The sequence below is a fragment of the Sorex araneus genome, chromosome 3 (genome assembly GCF_027595985.1).
Source record: "Sorex araneus isolate mSorAra2 chromosome 3, mSorAra2.pri, whole genome shotgun sequence".
NCBI classification, from domain to species: Eukaryota; Metazoa; Chordata; class Mammalia; order Eulipotyphla; family Soricidae; genus Sorex; species Sorex araneus.
In genome coordinates, this window is record NC_073304.1 from 192,003,355 (window position 1) to 192,018,915 (window position 15,561).

The 15,561-nt window shown below is 48.6% G+C and overlaps 1 protein-coding gene across 1 annotated transcript in view; it reads left to right on the forward strand.

The window, feature by feature from the left end:
• PRPF8 (pre-mRNA processing factor 8) overlaps positions 1-15,561 on the forward strand; it is a 32,757-nt gene that overhangs the window by 9,405 nt on the left and 7,791 nt on the right. Inside the window, exons 15-32 of the mRNA XM_004604980.2 lie at positions 3,688-3,884; positions 4,006-4,212; positions 4,321-4,484; positions 4,619-4,745; positions 4,863-5,055; positions 5,551-5,738; positions 5,887-6,125; positions 6,454-6,600; positions 6,792-7,002; positions 7,192-7,308; positions 12,563-12,810; positions 12,913-13,092; positions 13,317-13,452; positions 13,569-13,738; positions 13,873-14,002; positions 14,099-14,245; positions 14,413-14,573; positions 15,108-15,299. Coding sequence (XP_004605037.1) covers positions 3,688-3,884; positions 4,006-4,212; positions 4,321-4,484; positions 4,619-4,745; positions 4,863-5,055; positions 5,551-5,738; positions 5,887-6,125; positions 6,454-6,600; positions 6,792-7,002; positions 7,192-7,308; positions 12,563-12,810; positions 12,913-13,092; positions 13,317-13,452; positions 13,569-13,738; positions 13,873-14,002; positions 14,099-14,245; positions 14,413-14,573; positions 15,108-15,299 — 3,154 coding nt within the window. The remainder of the gene's footprint in view (positions 1-3,687; positions 3,885-4,005; positions 4,213-4,320; positions 4,485-4,618; positions 4,746-4,862; positions 5,056-5,550; positions 5,739-5,886; positions 6,126-6,453; positions 6,601-6,791; positions 7,003-7,191; positions 7,309-12,562; positions 12,811-12,912; positions 13,093-13,316; positions 13,453-13,568; positions 13,739-13,872; positions 14,003-14,098; positions 14,246-14,412; positions 14,574-15,107; positions 15,300-15,561) is intronic.

The window sequence follows — 15,561 nt, forward strand, 5'->3', positions numbered from 1 at the left end:
TTTTATTTACTTTTAGTTTTCAGTTTTTGGGCCACACCGGGCAGTGCCCAGGTGTTACTCCTGTCTCTGCACTCAGGAATTGCTCCTGACCTGCTGGGAAAACCATATGGTGTGCTGGAGAACTCTGGTTGGATGCATGCAAGGCATGCGCCCTACCCCCTGCACTATTGCTCTGACCCCAAGAAAAGAAAAGTATGTTAAACAAAGAATCTTACCAGTTAACTGAATATATACGTTTTTAAGTTCTGGTTTTGGGGACATACCCAGTTGTGTTCAGGGTTACTCCCGACTCTGCTCAGAGATCACTCTGGCTATGCTCTGGATCATATGTGGTACTGGCTATTGAACTCAGGTCAGCTGCAAGGCAAGCAAGCACCTTACCTACTGTACTATCTCTCAGGTCCCTGGGTATACAAGTTTAAGAAACGTTCATTTTAGTCACTATGATTTATAATATTTTTAGGGTTAAGGCAAACAATGTTCCAACCCCACACCCTCTACCTGGGTGTCTGCTTTCCCCACTGCTATCTCAGGATCCCCGAGTCCCCGTCCCCTGTGTTCTCCCCACCATGTTAAGTTTAGTTCTGGAGACCATTTCTCAGATTCCGTTGCTTTAGGCTGTTTGTTACTCCCTTAATCTGCTGCTTTCTGCCCACATATGAGAGAGGCCATTCTGTCTCTCCCTCTCTTTCTGAGAGCTTGTTTGGAGGTTCTATCAGGCAGGTGCAGTTACTTGACTGAAGAATCTTCATCTCTATTGGGAAGGCTACGCAGCCTCAGGAGAGGTGTATATGGAGCAGTGAGGGACACCCCTCTGGCCAGCCAGATCGCCCTCACATCCCTCTGCCTCTGGCTAACGTGGCTCAGCATGATAACCCTCCAGTTTTATTCACGTGGCAGCAAATTGCTACTTTTATTTTATAGCTGAATGTGCACACTTAATACCATTGTGTGTATATATACCTCGGTTTCTTTATCTAGTCATCTGCTTTTGGACCCTTGAGTTGTTTCCAATTTTTGGCTATTGTCAATGGTGCTACAGTGAACATGGGAGTGCAAAATGCCTTTTCTGACTAGGCATTTGAACCCTCTAGTGAAATTTTTGAGTCATATGGAGATTTAATTCTTTGTTGTTGTTGTTGTTCTTTGGTTTTGGTTCATACCCAGCAGTGCTCAGGGTTACTGTGGCTCTGTGCTAAGGGATCACTTCTGGCAGGGTACAGAGAACCATATGGGATGCCAGGGATCAAACCTGAGTTGGCCATGTGCAAGGCAAGTGCCCTACCCTTTGTGCTGTTTCTCTGGCCCCAAATTCTTAGTTTTTTGAGAAGTGTCCATATTATTTTCCAAAAAGGTTGAACCAGGTTACATTCCCACCAGCAGTGAATAGGGTTCCTTTTTCCAGCATCCCCACTAATACTGGTTGTTGTTGTTCTTTGTTACGTGTGCCAGTCTTACTGGTCTGAGTGATAACTCATCTTTGGATTTGCATTTCCCTGATAAGTGATACAGAGCATTTTTTCATATACTTGTTGGTCATCTATATTTGTTCTTTGAGGAAGATACTGTTCATCTCTCTCTTTTGATGGGGTTGATTATTTTTCCTTGTTTTGTTGTTTTTTTTGGAGGGGGGGTCATATTTGGCAATGCTCAGGACTTTGCACTCAGGAATCACTTCTCGTGGGACTGACTCAAAGGACCATATGGCATGCTGGGGATCGAACCCACTTGCCAAGCAAGCCCCTTCACTCTGTACTTTCTCCATCCCTGATTAATTTTCTCTTGTTAAGTTTCACAGATGTATATATCTTAGAAAGTAGCCCTTTGTCAGTGGGCAAATATTCTCTCCCCGTCTGTGGGGTGTTTTGGCTTTTTGGGTCACACCTGGCGATGCACAGAGGTTACTCCTGGCTTTGCACTCAGAAATTAATCCTGGCGGTGCTCGGAGGATCGTATGGGATGCTGGGAATTGAACCTGGTTTGGCTGCGTGCAAGGCAAACGCCCTACCCGCTGTCCTATTGCTCTAGCCTCCTTTGGGGTGTTTTTTATTCCGGTCATTTCTTTTGCAGTATAGAAGCTTTTTAATGTGATGTAATCTCATCTGTTATATTTGCTTGGTGAATGGCATTGAATCATTTCCCCCCCACCCCCCGGCATTGAATTATTGAAGATTCTTCTAGATTTGATGTTATATAGGATTCTTTCTGCTTGTGTTTTTCTCAATATAGTGTGTAGATTTAGTTTTGATACTGAGATCTTTGTTTTTCTCCTCCCCCTCTCTTTGATGTGCTTTGGCACACTCCTTGTGGTGTTCAGTGCTGACTCCTGGCTCTCAGGGTCACTCCTGACCATGCTCATGGGCTCTGTCTAGTGCCAGGGATTGAGCCTGCTTTGGTCACCTGCCAGGGAAGCACCCTACCCACTCTACTCTCTGAGCCAGTCTTGAGTCCATTTTGAATTGATTTGTGAATGGTGTGAGATGGAAGTCTGAATTCATTTTTTTTTAAACATATGACTGACCAGTTTTTTCAACACCATTTACTGAAGAGGCTTTCCTTGTTCCACTTCATACTCTTAGCCGCTTTATCAGAGGTTAAATGACCATATACTTGAGGATTTATCCATAGGCTCTCAATTCTATTTTGTTGATGTGAGAGTTTGTCCTTATGCTAGTACCACACTGTCCTGATTATAATAGCTTTATAGAATAATTTAAAGTTTGGAAAAGAAAAGCCTTCCTTCATTTTTCCCAGGATTGCTTTAGCTATTTGGGGGCTTTCGTTACTCTATATAAATTTCAGCAGTATTTGGTCTTTTAAAGATTGTCATGGGGTGGTGGTGGGGGGGTGCCAAATGATAGTACAGCAGAGAAGGCATTTGCCTTTCACATGGAACCAGGGTTCAATCCCCAGCCTCCCATAGGGTCCTATGAGTCTGCCAGGAGTGATTCCTGAGTACAGAGCCAGGAGGAAGCCCTGAGCACCACCAGAAGTCAGAAGTACAGCAAAAAAAAAAAAATCAATAAATAAATAGTCATGGGTATTTTTACAGGAACTGTGTTGAATTATATTGCTTTGGATAGGATTGTCATTTGGGCAGTGTTAACCCTTCCAATAGGGACTTACTGAGAAAGCCAACTCAGGCCAGAAAGATAGCTCAGTGGACTGGAGGGCATGCTTGTGTGTGGGAGACCAGGCTTGGTACCTAGTTCTGCACGGTCCTCTGAACACCATGAGGAGTGACTCTGAGTGCTGAGCCAGGACCAGCCCTTGAGCACTGCTAGGTGTGGCCCCAAAATTTAAATCAATAAAAACAAAGCTCTGGAGAGATGGTACAGGGATTAAGGTCCTTGTGTTGCATGGTATGGTTACAAGTGCTGCATAGTTACAAGTTACAAGTTCCTTGAGGAAGAGTGATCTCTGATCATAGAGCCATACTAAGCCCTGAGTACTGCCAGGTGTGGCCCTAAGACCCCAGAGTAAAGTAAAATAAATAAAAGCAAGGACACGGTCTGGGAAGACAGCCCAGGAGGAGGAGCATCTGCCTGGCATGGGTGAGGCTCTGAGCTCAGTCCCCAGCACTAGGAGCACAGGTGGATGACCCCAAGCACTGCTAAGCTTGACCACTGCCAGATTAGCTCCAGCAATAGAATAAAAACAAATGCTCTTGGTTTTAATCACTTCTAGGCAGACACTCGAAAGGAGTGGCCAAGACTGTGACAAAACAGCGAGTGGAGTCACATTTTGACCTTGAGCTTCGGGCGGCTGTGATGCATGACATTCTGGACATGATGCCGGAGGGGATCAAGCAGAACAAGGCCAGGACAATCTTGCAGCATCTCAGTGAAGCCTGGCGCTGCTGGAAGGCCAATATCCCCTGGAAGGTGGGTGGCTCCCAGACTCTGGGGAAGCACAGGTGTCACCATCCAGGGATATGTGTTCTGGGGCTCTTGCTGGGGTCTCTCGGGTCCCCTTCACTTCCTTATTGTGCCTTTCGCCCTTTAGGTTCCCGGGCTGCCAACACCCATAGAAAATATGATCCTTCGCTATGTGAAGGCCAAGGCTGATTGGTGGACCAACACTGCCCACTACAACCGAGAGCGAATCCGCCGTGGGGCCACTGTGGATAAGACCGTTTGCAAAAAGAACCTGGGCCGTCTCACCCGGCTCTACCTGAAGGCAGAACAGGAGCGACAGCATAACTACTTGAAGGTTCGACATAGTAGCCTGGGCTGGGTGTGGATGGTAGAATAAAGCACTGGGCTTGGCCTGGAGGGATTGGGCTACCGAGAGAGGCTAATTGTCCTGTCTGTCTCACAGGATGGACCTTACATCACTGCGGAGGAAGCAGTGGCAGTGTACACCACCACTGTGCATTGGTTGGAAAGCCGCAGGTTCTCACCCATTCCTTTCCCCCCGCTCTCCTACAAGCATGACACCAAGTTGCTCATCTTGGCCTTGGAGCGGCTTAAGGAAGCTTACAGGTGAGGAGGAGAGTAGACAGGTGCTCGTAGGCTCGGGACAGGTGGGAATGGTGCCACCAGGATTTCGTTTTGTCCTGTCTGGGGTTGGCTGCTTCTTGGTTTCCCCAGTTTTACCTTCTCTCTTGCCTTGTTAGTGTGAAGTCTCGTTTAAACCAGTCTCAGAGGGAGGAGCTGGGTCTGATCGAGCAAGCCTATGACAACCCCCATGAAGCACTGTCCCGCATCAAGCGTCACCTCCTCACACAGAGAGCCTTCAAGGAAGTGAGTGAGATGCTCTCTTGAGTTTTCTTTTGGCTGCAGATCATATGTGGTGCCCACAGCGGCAGATTACCTCGGATCGTTGGTGGATTATTGTGAGCCATTGTCCCTGTCCCACAGGTGGGCATCGAGTTCATGGATCTCTATAGTCACCTGGTGCCAGTTTATGATGTGGAGCCCCTGGAAAAGATAACTGACGCCTATCTGGACCAGTACCTGTGGTATGAAGCTGATAAGCGCCGTCTTTTCCCACCCTGGATCAAGCCTGCTGACACAGAACCACCGCCTCTACTCGTTTACAAGTGGTGCCAAGGTAAAACTTTTCTGGGGGCTGGAGTGGTAGCTCAGCAGGCTGAGCTCTTGCAGAGCATGATTGGTGTGTGGCAGGCCCAGGTTTAATCCCTGGCACTGGTGGGTGTGGCACCCAGACCAAAGGAGAAACCTTTCTAGAATTGCCCTCTGGAAGGGAGGTGACTTCCATTCGCCATGAGAATTCTCCCTACCCTAGGCCACTAGGCAGCATCATGGTTTGGTTTGGGGGCTACACCTGGTGTGCTCAAGGGTCACTCCGGTGGTGCTCAGAGGACCAAATGGAGCCCTGGTGGTTGACCTCAGGCTGCCCACGTGCAAGACAGGTGCCCTGACCTTTGTGCGAGGCAGAATGTCTGAGTGACAGGGTGACACTGCACAGTTCTGATGATCGAGTGCAGTGGCAGTGGAATCGGGAATGTGTTAAATATGACAGTTGCTGGTCCTGAAAGAGAGAGGCATGTGCCACGCTGGTGACTTGTCTCAACCTACCTTTCAGGCATCAATAACCTGCAGGACGTGTGGGAGACCAGCGAGGGCGAGTGCAACGTCATGCTGGAGTCACGCTTTGAGAAGATGTATGAGAAGATCGACCTGACCCTGCTCAATCGACTGCTCCGCCTCATTGTGGATCACAACATCGCCGACTACATGACAGCCAAGAACAACGTCGTCATCAACTATAAGGTCAGGGCAGGGGAGCATGGGGGTGTCTGCTCTACCTGGTGACCACTCCGGGGCGGGGGGGGAGGGGCGACAAGAGGCTGGTCCCTGGGGAAGCCTGGGACTCAGCCCTCTGTTAACAGTTGTTGAGAGTTTTGACGCTGTCTTTTAGGATATGAACCACACAAACTCATATGGGATCATCAGAGGCCTTCAGTTTGCCTCGTTCATCGTGCAGTACTATGGCCTGGTGATGGATTTGCTCGTGTTGGGTTTGCACCGGGCCAGTGAGATGGCTGGGCCTCCACAGATGCCCAATGATTTCCTCAGTTTCCAGGACATCGCCACAGAGGCTGCCCACCCCATCCGTCTCTTCTGCAGATACATTGATCGCATCCATATCTTCTTTAGGTGAGGGTTTGCCTGGGTTCTTTTTTGTTTTAGGGTCATGCCTGGTGGTGCTTGGGGGTGGTGATGTGGATCAAGCCCAGGACATGCCCTCCAGTTCTTTGAGCCCCTTCTCTCGCCCTTGCTATACTGTCACCCCTGTGGTCATTGGTATTGGCCCTGCCTCTGGAAGTAGCTCTTGAACCTTAGTTATATTGCCGCTGAATTATAGTTCTGTAATGGAATGAAATTCTGTGGGAGGCAGTCGGGGGTTCTTTGCCTAGGTGCTGTGGATTGGTTGTGATCATGGTACCTGGGGGCCTTAATAGTGTGTGTACCTTTTCTGTCATAGGTTCACAGCAGATGAGGCTCGGGACCTGATCCAGCGGTACCTGACAGAACACCCGGACCCCAATAATGAGAACATCGTTGGCTATAACAACAAGAAGTGCTGGCCCCGTGATGCCCGCATGCGCCTCATGAAGCATGACGTCAACTTGTGAGTTGGGTCTGTGGGAGCTGGACAGACACCAGCCTGCGGGACCCAGAGGACAGGTCTCGACTTGTGCCTCCAGGGATGAGATTGTGTCCTGGGTGGGAGGAGTACGTGTGCTCGGGGAGTGCCGTTGTGGCCTTTGAAGGGCAGTTTCTTCCAGGAGACTGAAGTGACCGTTTGTTCTTTGTGGGCAGGGGCCGGGCAGTGTTCTGGGACATCAAGAACCGGCTGCCACGGTCAGTGACTACAGTTCAGTGGGAGAACAGTTTCGTCTCCGTGTACAGCAAGGATAACCCCAACCTGCTGTTCAACATGTGTGGCTTTGAGTGCCGCATCCTGCCTAAGTGCCGCACCAGCTATGAGGAGTTCACCCACAAGGACGGGGTCTGGAACCTGCAGAACGAGGTAGCACCTGGAGGAGGGACGGGCGCGGGGTGGGGAGCAGTGGTACGAGGCGGGCAGGCGAAGGCTGCCACACTTTCACTGTCAAGGCAGCCGAGCCTTGGTGGGTGGTGTGCGATTAATGGTGCTCAGAGTTGGTCCTTGCGGCCAGGACCACTTCCGAGGCAAGGTGACCTTGACTTTGTGGCTTAGGTGACCAAGGAACGAACAGCTCAGTGCTTCCTGCGTGTGGATGATGAGTCAATGCAGCGCTTCCACAACCGCGTGCGTCAGATTCTGATGGCCTCTGGTTCCACCACCTTCACCAAGGTAAGGGGGCAGTTAGCCCCACTTCCCTCCATTTTTTTTTTAATTGAGTCACCGTGAGATATAGTTACAAAGCTTTCATGTTTGAGTTTCAGTCATACAATGATCGAACACCCATCCCTCCGCCAGTGTACATTTTCCACCACCAATACACTATAGCACTGTTGTTCCATCATTGTTCATTGATTTGCTCAAGTGGGCACCAGTAACATCTCCATTGTGAGACTTGTTATTACTGTTTTTGGCATATCGAATATGCCACAGTAACTTGCCAGACTCTGCCGTGGGGGCAGGCATCTCCAGTATCCACCAGTATCCCCAGTATCACCCCCCCCCGACACACACACACACACAAAGTCCAAGCCTTCCCCCTGCCTCTATGACAGACAATTTCCCCCATACTCTCTCTACTTTTGGGCATTATGGTTTGATTGAATTTTCCCACCATCATTCAAGGCCTGCCTGCCAGGGGCAGATGCTAGATAATTTATTTTCTATTGCTTCTTGTGAATATCAGTAGCACTCGGGGCCAAGGGAGAGTACAAAAGGTAATGCTGTGACAGCTGTGACGCTGGTTCAAATTTGTGGCCCCACATATGGTCCCCTGAGTACTTCCAGTTATTGCCCCCCACTTGTTTTTGTCCGGGGTGTCTAGGTAGATATTGGTGTCCTCAACTGAAATACTGTAGGAAGTACAGCAGGTTTAGGAGGGAACAGTGTGCTTGCCTTGTGTGTGGCCCACTGAGTTCAATTCCTGGCCCCCCGTATGGCCCCCTGAGCACCATCAGGAGTGTCCCCTGAGCACAGAGCCAGGAGTAAATCTTGAGCACAGCCAGGTATAGCCCCATAACAAATAGGAGTAAATTATGTATGTGTTTTGCAGTGCCAGGATCAAATCCAGGGCCTCACATGTGTAAGGCAAGTGCTTAGCACTGAGCCTTATCCTTGGTCCCCACATCTCTAGCCCTCAAGAGTTACTTAAAGGTTCCTTGTAGGATGTCCAAGCAGAGATAATTCATACATTGAAGGTGGAAGGAAGGTGTGGCTTATAAATACATATTTAGGAATCTGTCCATGTCAAAGACAGGTTGAAAACCCAGAAGTTTACTGGATTGGACATGATGTAGAGTGAGGATTTCTGAGGACTGTAAAGAACACAGAACCCACGTGAGCAGATTGGAGGGAGTGCGGCATAGGAGCACAGTGTCCTTGCCTAAGAGCATTTTGGTTAAAGACAACACTAAAAGCATCCATTGAATTTGGCAGACGTCATGGATGACCTTAGCAAGAACTACAGAAATAATGGGGATAAAAGCCAGATTGCCATGGGCGAAGCTTATAAGAAGTGAGGGTGTGGCCGAGCTGGAGGAGGAGGAAGGCTGCCACCTAGAGGGAGGTAGAGTCAGCACATCTTTCAGATGCCTTCCACTTAGAAGGAGCTTGTTGGAATATACGTATAAGGGAGAAATACAAAAATTGATGGTGCAGCGATCCAGAGGAGTTGAGCAGTTTTAGAGAATGAAAGGGCAGTATCCTCTGAGCATAACAAAAAAGGTGTGGGCTGATGTGAACATGGGTATAACTGGAAAGTTATGAGAAATAATCTTGAGGGGCTAGAGAGTACGGTAGGTAAGACATTTGCCCTGCACACAGCTGATCCCGATTCTATCCCCAGCATACCATATGGTCCCCCAACGCACCTTCAGGAGTGCAGAATGTGGGTGGTTTTGGGGAGTGGACCAAAAACCAAAATTAATAAAATGTTTAAAAATATGATGTTGACTCAAACTGAAGTGAGGGTTGGAATGTTGGGCATAATTATTGGTGGGATCTGAGTTGCTGAGAGTAAGGGTGTGGGTAGATTTCAAGGAGAGGAAGATAGCTGTCAGTAAACATGAGTCTTCTAGAAGTATTCAATTAGTGTTGGGTGGGAGAGATTGCAGTGGGTTAGGAGTGGCCTTTTGTGTGTGTTTGGTTTTGGAGCCACACCTGGCAGTACTTGGGTTACTCCTGAGTCAGTGCTTAGGGTTGCTCCTGGGGGTGCTCAGAGGACCCCCAGAACTCACATGGGCAGATTGGAGGGAGTGCGGCATAGGAGCACAGTGTCCTTGCCTAAGAACATTTTGGTTAAAGACAACCCTAAAAGCATCCATTGAATTTGGCAGCACCCATTGAATTTGGCAGCACCCCATCTGAGCACCTGGGGGTGCTCAGATGGGGTGCTGGGCATCTGATGTTGGCTTCTTGCATGCAGAGCCTGTGTTCCACCCCATTGAGCTATTTCTCTGTCCTGGGATTGAACTTTTGGCAAAGACCACCTGTATGGAGCAGTAAGGATAGAATGCAGAGGAATCAAGTGTTTTAGAGCCATTGGAATTCTGGATGATGGGAAAGGGTGATACGGAAGAGTGTAAAACAGGCCACACATCCTGGGAAATAGCGTGGAGCAAAGGAAATAGATATATGAGAGTAAGAGCCCGAGTAATGGAGGCGTGTCTGATCAGGGAGACATGTAGTGGATAGTGGGTTTAACAGTATTCAAACTGGGTTGACTCAGCTCTGTCTACTACTAGTGGGGTCTTGGGAAAGATCCCAGTTGGACCTCAGTTCAGTCATTCATAAAGCGGAGCTACTGATATGTTAATTATCTAGCACAATGAGCCTTATTAAGAAAGGTGACATATAATAGGCTATATATATTTTTATGGATTGCTTAATTGTTTGCTCATTAATTATAGAGTGAGAGGATCTACTCATATAAGAGAACAGTGCAGTTTATCATACAAATTGCAACTGTACCTGAGGTGGCATTAGGTATAGTTCTTACAGTAAAATTTCTTGGTCTCCCAATATTGATAATAGCGGGAAGTCTCCAAGGCTAGAGGCAATTGTAGCTGTTTTTGTCCTCCCCTTGTCTTGTGTTATCCTTGCTGCCACCACTTTTAGTACTGTCAGCTTCTTCTGTTTTTTATTTATTTGGAACTTTTTCTGTCGTTTGTTTTTGGATCACATCCAGTGATGCTCAGGGGTTAGTTACCCTTGGCTCTGTACTCGGGAATCACTCCTGATGGGGCTTGGGGGCCATGGGGGTGTGTTGACCGCTTGTAAGGCAAATGCCTTAGCCAGTGTACTATCTTATCGCCCTGGCCCCACTTTTTTGGTCTTGATGGGGAGCACTGCCAGCAATGCTGTGGACCCCAGGACCACTGTTGGCAGTGGTGGGGTGCTGTGAGGAATGTGCTCTTCACTTGAGCCTCATTCCTGGCCACTTCTGCTGTATTTTTTTTAAGCCCTCCAGCTTTTCCCATTGTTGTTTGATATCTGTGTGTGTGTGTGTGTGTGTGTGTGTGTGTGTGTGTGTGTGTGTGTGTGTGTATGATAATACGCTTGTCCATACATGTGGTGGCACACACAGATTTTCAGTTATTCAGGGGTTAAGATGCCTGCCTTGCATATGACCTTACCCCTAGTACTGTCTCTATGTCTCCTCCCCCTTCCTGCTTGGTGCTTGTTTTTGTGCTTAGGGCGTGCTTCCTACTGGCTCTGCACTGAGTGATCAGTCCTGGTGGGGCCCTGTGTGGTGCCAGGGACTGAATCCAGACAGCAACATGCAAAGCAAGAGCCCTACCTGCTGTACTATTTCTCCAGCCATTTTTGGTGGGGCCATACCTTAGGGTACACTTTGCATTTAGGGATCACTCCTAAATGCATAGAGTGAGCGGGGGGTGAGGGAGACTATGTAGGATGCCAGGGATTGAATCTAGTCAGCCACATGCAAAGCATGTGCTCTGCTCTACTATCTCTCGGGCCCACTACATTTTCTTATCCCAAAAAGAAACAGTGTACACTTTAGCTATCAATCACCCTATTGCGACCCTTCCCCCAACCCCCCCACCTCCCGTCCCGTTTATCTAGCACCTGAAAATTGCTCATCCAATCGTGTCCGTATGAATTTGCCTAATCTGGATATTTTATGTGTATGGATTTATATAACATTTAACCTCTTTAGTCTCAATTAGAATTAAGAATTATCCACGTTGTATTATTAGTACCGTTCAATTGTTTTTTTTGTTGTTGTTGTTTGTTTGTTGGATTTTTTACTTTTTGGGTCACACCCGGCAATGCACGGGGTTACTCCTGGCTCATGCACTCAGGAATTACTTCTGGCAGTGCTCAGGGGGCCATATGGGTTGGTGGGAATCGAACCTGGGTCAACCACGTTCAAGGCAAACACCCTACCTGCTGTGCGTTGCTCCAGCCCCACCCTTCAAATTTTTTTTTTTTTAATGGATGAGTAATACTCTTATAAAATAGCTAAGTTCTACATTTAGTTTCTTCATTTGTCAAGTTGAAGGTCACTTACAGCTTTTTACCTTCTCTGGTGCTTGTGACTAGTAATTCTGTGAATATTAGTGTGTATATATATATATATTTTTGCTTTTTGGGTCACACCCAGCGATGCACAGGGGTTACTCCTGGCTCATGCACTCAGGAATTACTCCTGGCGGTGCTCAGGGGACCATATGGGATGCTGGGATTCGAACCCAGGTCGGCCGCGTGCAAGGCAAACGCCCTACCCGCTGTACTATCACTCCAGCCCCTAGTGTGTATATTTTTGTTTGGACATAGGTTTCATATTTCTTTCAATAGCTACTGAGAGCATCTCCCCCGCTGGCAAGCTACCTGTGCCGTATTCAATATGCCAAAAACAGTAACAATACTCACAATGGAGACATTACTGGTATGAGTAAATTGAGCAACGGGATGACCTATCTAGGAGTAGAGTTATAAGATCTCTGACCTTCTGAGTAACTGGCAGGCTATTTCAAAGGTGCTGTAGCATTTCAGCGTATATAAATTCTATTTTCTCCATATTCTCATTAACTCTGCTTGTTGCTATCTTTTGTCTGTAACCATTGCAGTGGAGTTGAGGTGCCATTTACAGTGGATTTGGTTACATGGAGCTCAAACCTACCTTAAGAACTAGGGAGTTTGTGTGGCTGGAGCAATAGCACAGCAGGTAGGGCGTTGGCCTTGCACGCGGCCGAAACAGGTTCGATTCTCAGCATCCCATATGGTCCCCTGAGCACCACCGGGGGTAATTCCTGCATGCAGAGCCAGGAGTAACCCCTGTGCATTGCCGGGTGTGACCCAAAAAGAGAAAAAAGAAGAACTAGGGAGAATATAACTAGATCGATGGTCCCTAGCCCTTCACCCTTAGCCTCCATTATATTTACTTCTTGTTCTCTATTTTCAGATCGTGAATAAGTGGAACACAGCTCTCATTGGACTGATGACCTACTTTCGGGAGGCTGTGGTAAACACTCAGGAACTATTGGACCTCCTGGTCAAGTGTGAGAACAAGATCCAGACACGTATCAAGATTGGTCTCAACTCTAAGATGCCGAGTCGGTTCCCCCCTGTCGTGTTCTATACCCCCAAGGAACTGGGCGGACTGGGCATGCTCTCCATGGGCCACGTGCTCATCCCCCAGTCTGACCTCAGGTAGGACCATGCTGGGAGTCTTGCCAGATCCTGTGGGAAGAGCTGCTTCTCGACTTCAGGTTTCACCTTTTGTCCTATAATCTCGGTTGTGTTCCAAAACAGGTGGTCCAAGCAGACAGATGTGGGTATCACACACTTTCGTTCAGGAATGAGCCACGAAGAAGATCAGCTAATTCCCAATTTGTACCGCTACATACAGCCATGGGAAAGTGAATTCATTGATTCTCAGCGGGTCTGGGCTGAGTATGCACTCAAGAGACAAGAGGCCATTGCTCAGAACAGGTGTGTACACCCAGGAAATCGGAGCTGGCGCGCGCATGTGTGTGTGTGTGTGTCTCTAGGTCTGTGTCTGTGTGTGTGTGTCGTGAGGGCTGGTGTTGAACCCCATTTATAGAGGAAAGTGGGTTCTGTGTGATCCTGATGATCGTTGTTGGCCAGGGACAAGCGAACTCATTGTGAACATGTTTAATTTAAATCTTTATTTTTCCCTCTTCCCTCTTTGGCAGACGATTGACTTTAGAAGATCTCGAAGACTCTTGGGATCGTGGTATTCCTCGAATCAACACTCTCTTCCAGAAGGACCGACATACATTGGCTTATGATAAGGGCTGGCGTGTTCGAACTGATTTTAAGCAGTACCAGGTATTTGGACTGGGCGGGGCAGGGCAGAGATTGCCTCTCACTTAAAATTTATGGCCATGCTGGGGACCTGGGTAGTACATTTTCCAAAGCTTGACCACACCTGCTTTGCCTTCTAGGTCCTGAAGCAGAACCCTTTCTGGTGGACCCACCAGCGTCACGACGGGAAGCTCTGGAACCTGAACAACTACCGGACGGACATGATTCAGGCCCTGGGTGGTGTAGAGGGCATCCTGGAACACACGCTGTTCAAGGGCACTTACTTCCCCACCTGGGAGGGGCTGTTCTGGTGAGGATTCTCTTCCCCTCCTGAGGACCCCTCGGGGAGTCCTTCTGTGCCTTTGTGCTGGCGGTCAGGCACGCCCAGGAGGGAGTAGTTGCTCCGGGAAGTAACAGGCCTCACTACTCTCTTGTGCTTCCCAGGGAGAAGGCCAGTGGGTTTGAGGAATCTATGAAATGGAAGAAGCTAACCAACGCTCAGCGATCCGGTTTGAACCAGATCCCCAATCGTCGATTCACCCTCTGGTGGTCCCCCACCATCAATCGGGCCAATGTGAGTGTGACGGGGAGACTGGGGAGATGGGTTCCCCATCCTTGATTATGCCCAGAAAACCGAAGTCCCTCTCTCTCTCTCTCTCTCCTCCGCCAGGTGTACGTGGGCTTTCAGGTACAGCTGGACCTCACCGGCATCTTCATGCATGGCAAGATCCCCACGCTGAAGATCTCCCTCATCCAGATCTTCCGAGCTCACTTGTGGCAGAAGATCCACGAGAGCATAGTGATGGACTTGTGTCAGGTGAGCTAGAGTTGAGGGCTGAGGGTGCCTGTGAAACCAGTCTTCTCATTCTTTTGGGCGCTCTGAGCACGAGAGTGGAGCCTGGTGCTGTGTAATCTTAACTCCCCAAGTCCGTATTCCAGGTGAACTTGCAGAACCAATCCTGACTTGGCCATCTCTGTCTCCAGGTGTTCGACCAGGAACTGGATGCACTGGAAATTGAGACAGTACAGAAGGAGACAATCCACCCCCGAAAGTCCTATAAGATGAACTCCTCTTGTGCAGATATCCTGCTCTTTGCCTCCTATAAATGGAATGTCTCTCGGCCCTCCTTGCTGGCAGATTCCAAGTAAGTGCCTCAGGACCAGCCTTGACACTCGAGAACCCCAGTTTCCTTGCTGTTCTAGAGCTGCTGCTTTAGAACCTGCCCTGTCTGCTCTTTCAAACACGGGGCTATTGTTAACTGCCCAAACCGCAGCTGGTCTGCGGATTCCCTGGGAGGTTTTGCTTATTTGGAATAAGCAGAGGTCATAGTTTGAATGTAGTGTTTGGGGGAAATCTTGTTCTCTGTGTTTGTGTTTGAGGGACCTTGCAGTGCTAAGGATCAAACCCAGGCATTTAACCTACAAAGCATGTGCTCCAGCCCCTTAAGCTCTCTCCTGGTCCCCCTGCCACTCCCCCTGACTGCTTTTATTTGGGGTGTCATGCCCAGTGGTGCTTGGGACCATTATGTGGCAGGGATGGGCACAGGCCTTATGTGTGCAAAGCTTGCACTCCCCTGAACCATCTCACCAGTTGCTTGGAGAGAGTTGTGGTTCTGGAAATGTCAGTTGTGCTAGTGGCTTTCTGAAGACTGGAGTTCTGACTCCTGTACCCCCCACAGGGATGTGATGGACAGCACCACCACTCAGAAGTATTGGATCGACATCCAGTTGCGCTGGGGGGACTACGATTCCCATGACATTGAACGCTACGCCCGGGCAAAGTTTTTGGACTATACCACAGACAACATGAGTATCTACCCTTCACCCACAGGTGTGCTCATCGCCATCGACCTGGCCTATAACCTGCACAGGTAAGGGGGACACATGGGCTTGTATTTTCCATCAGTCCCTTAGCTTAATGTCCATGTGAGTTTTGGTTCGTCTGTGTGAGGTGAGCTTTGGCTCTTCTCTTCTCTGGATTATTCACTCTTCCCTGCCTCTTTGTACATAGGCAGATTCACGCCAGACTGGCCAATTGTCTTATTTATTTTTAGGTTTGTTCTTTTTTTGTTTTATAATCTTGGTTTTTGGGCCACCCCTCGCAGTCTCAGGGATTCCTCCTGCACTAATCAC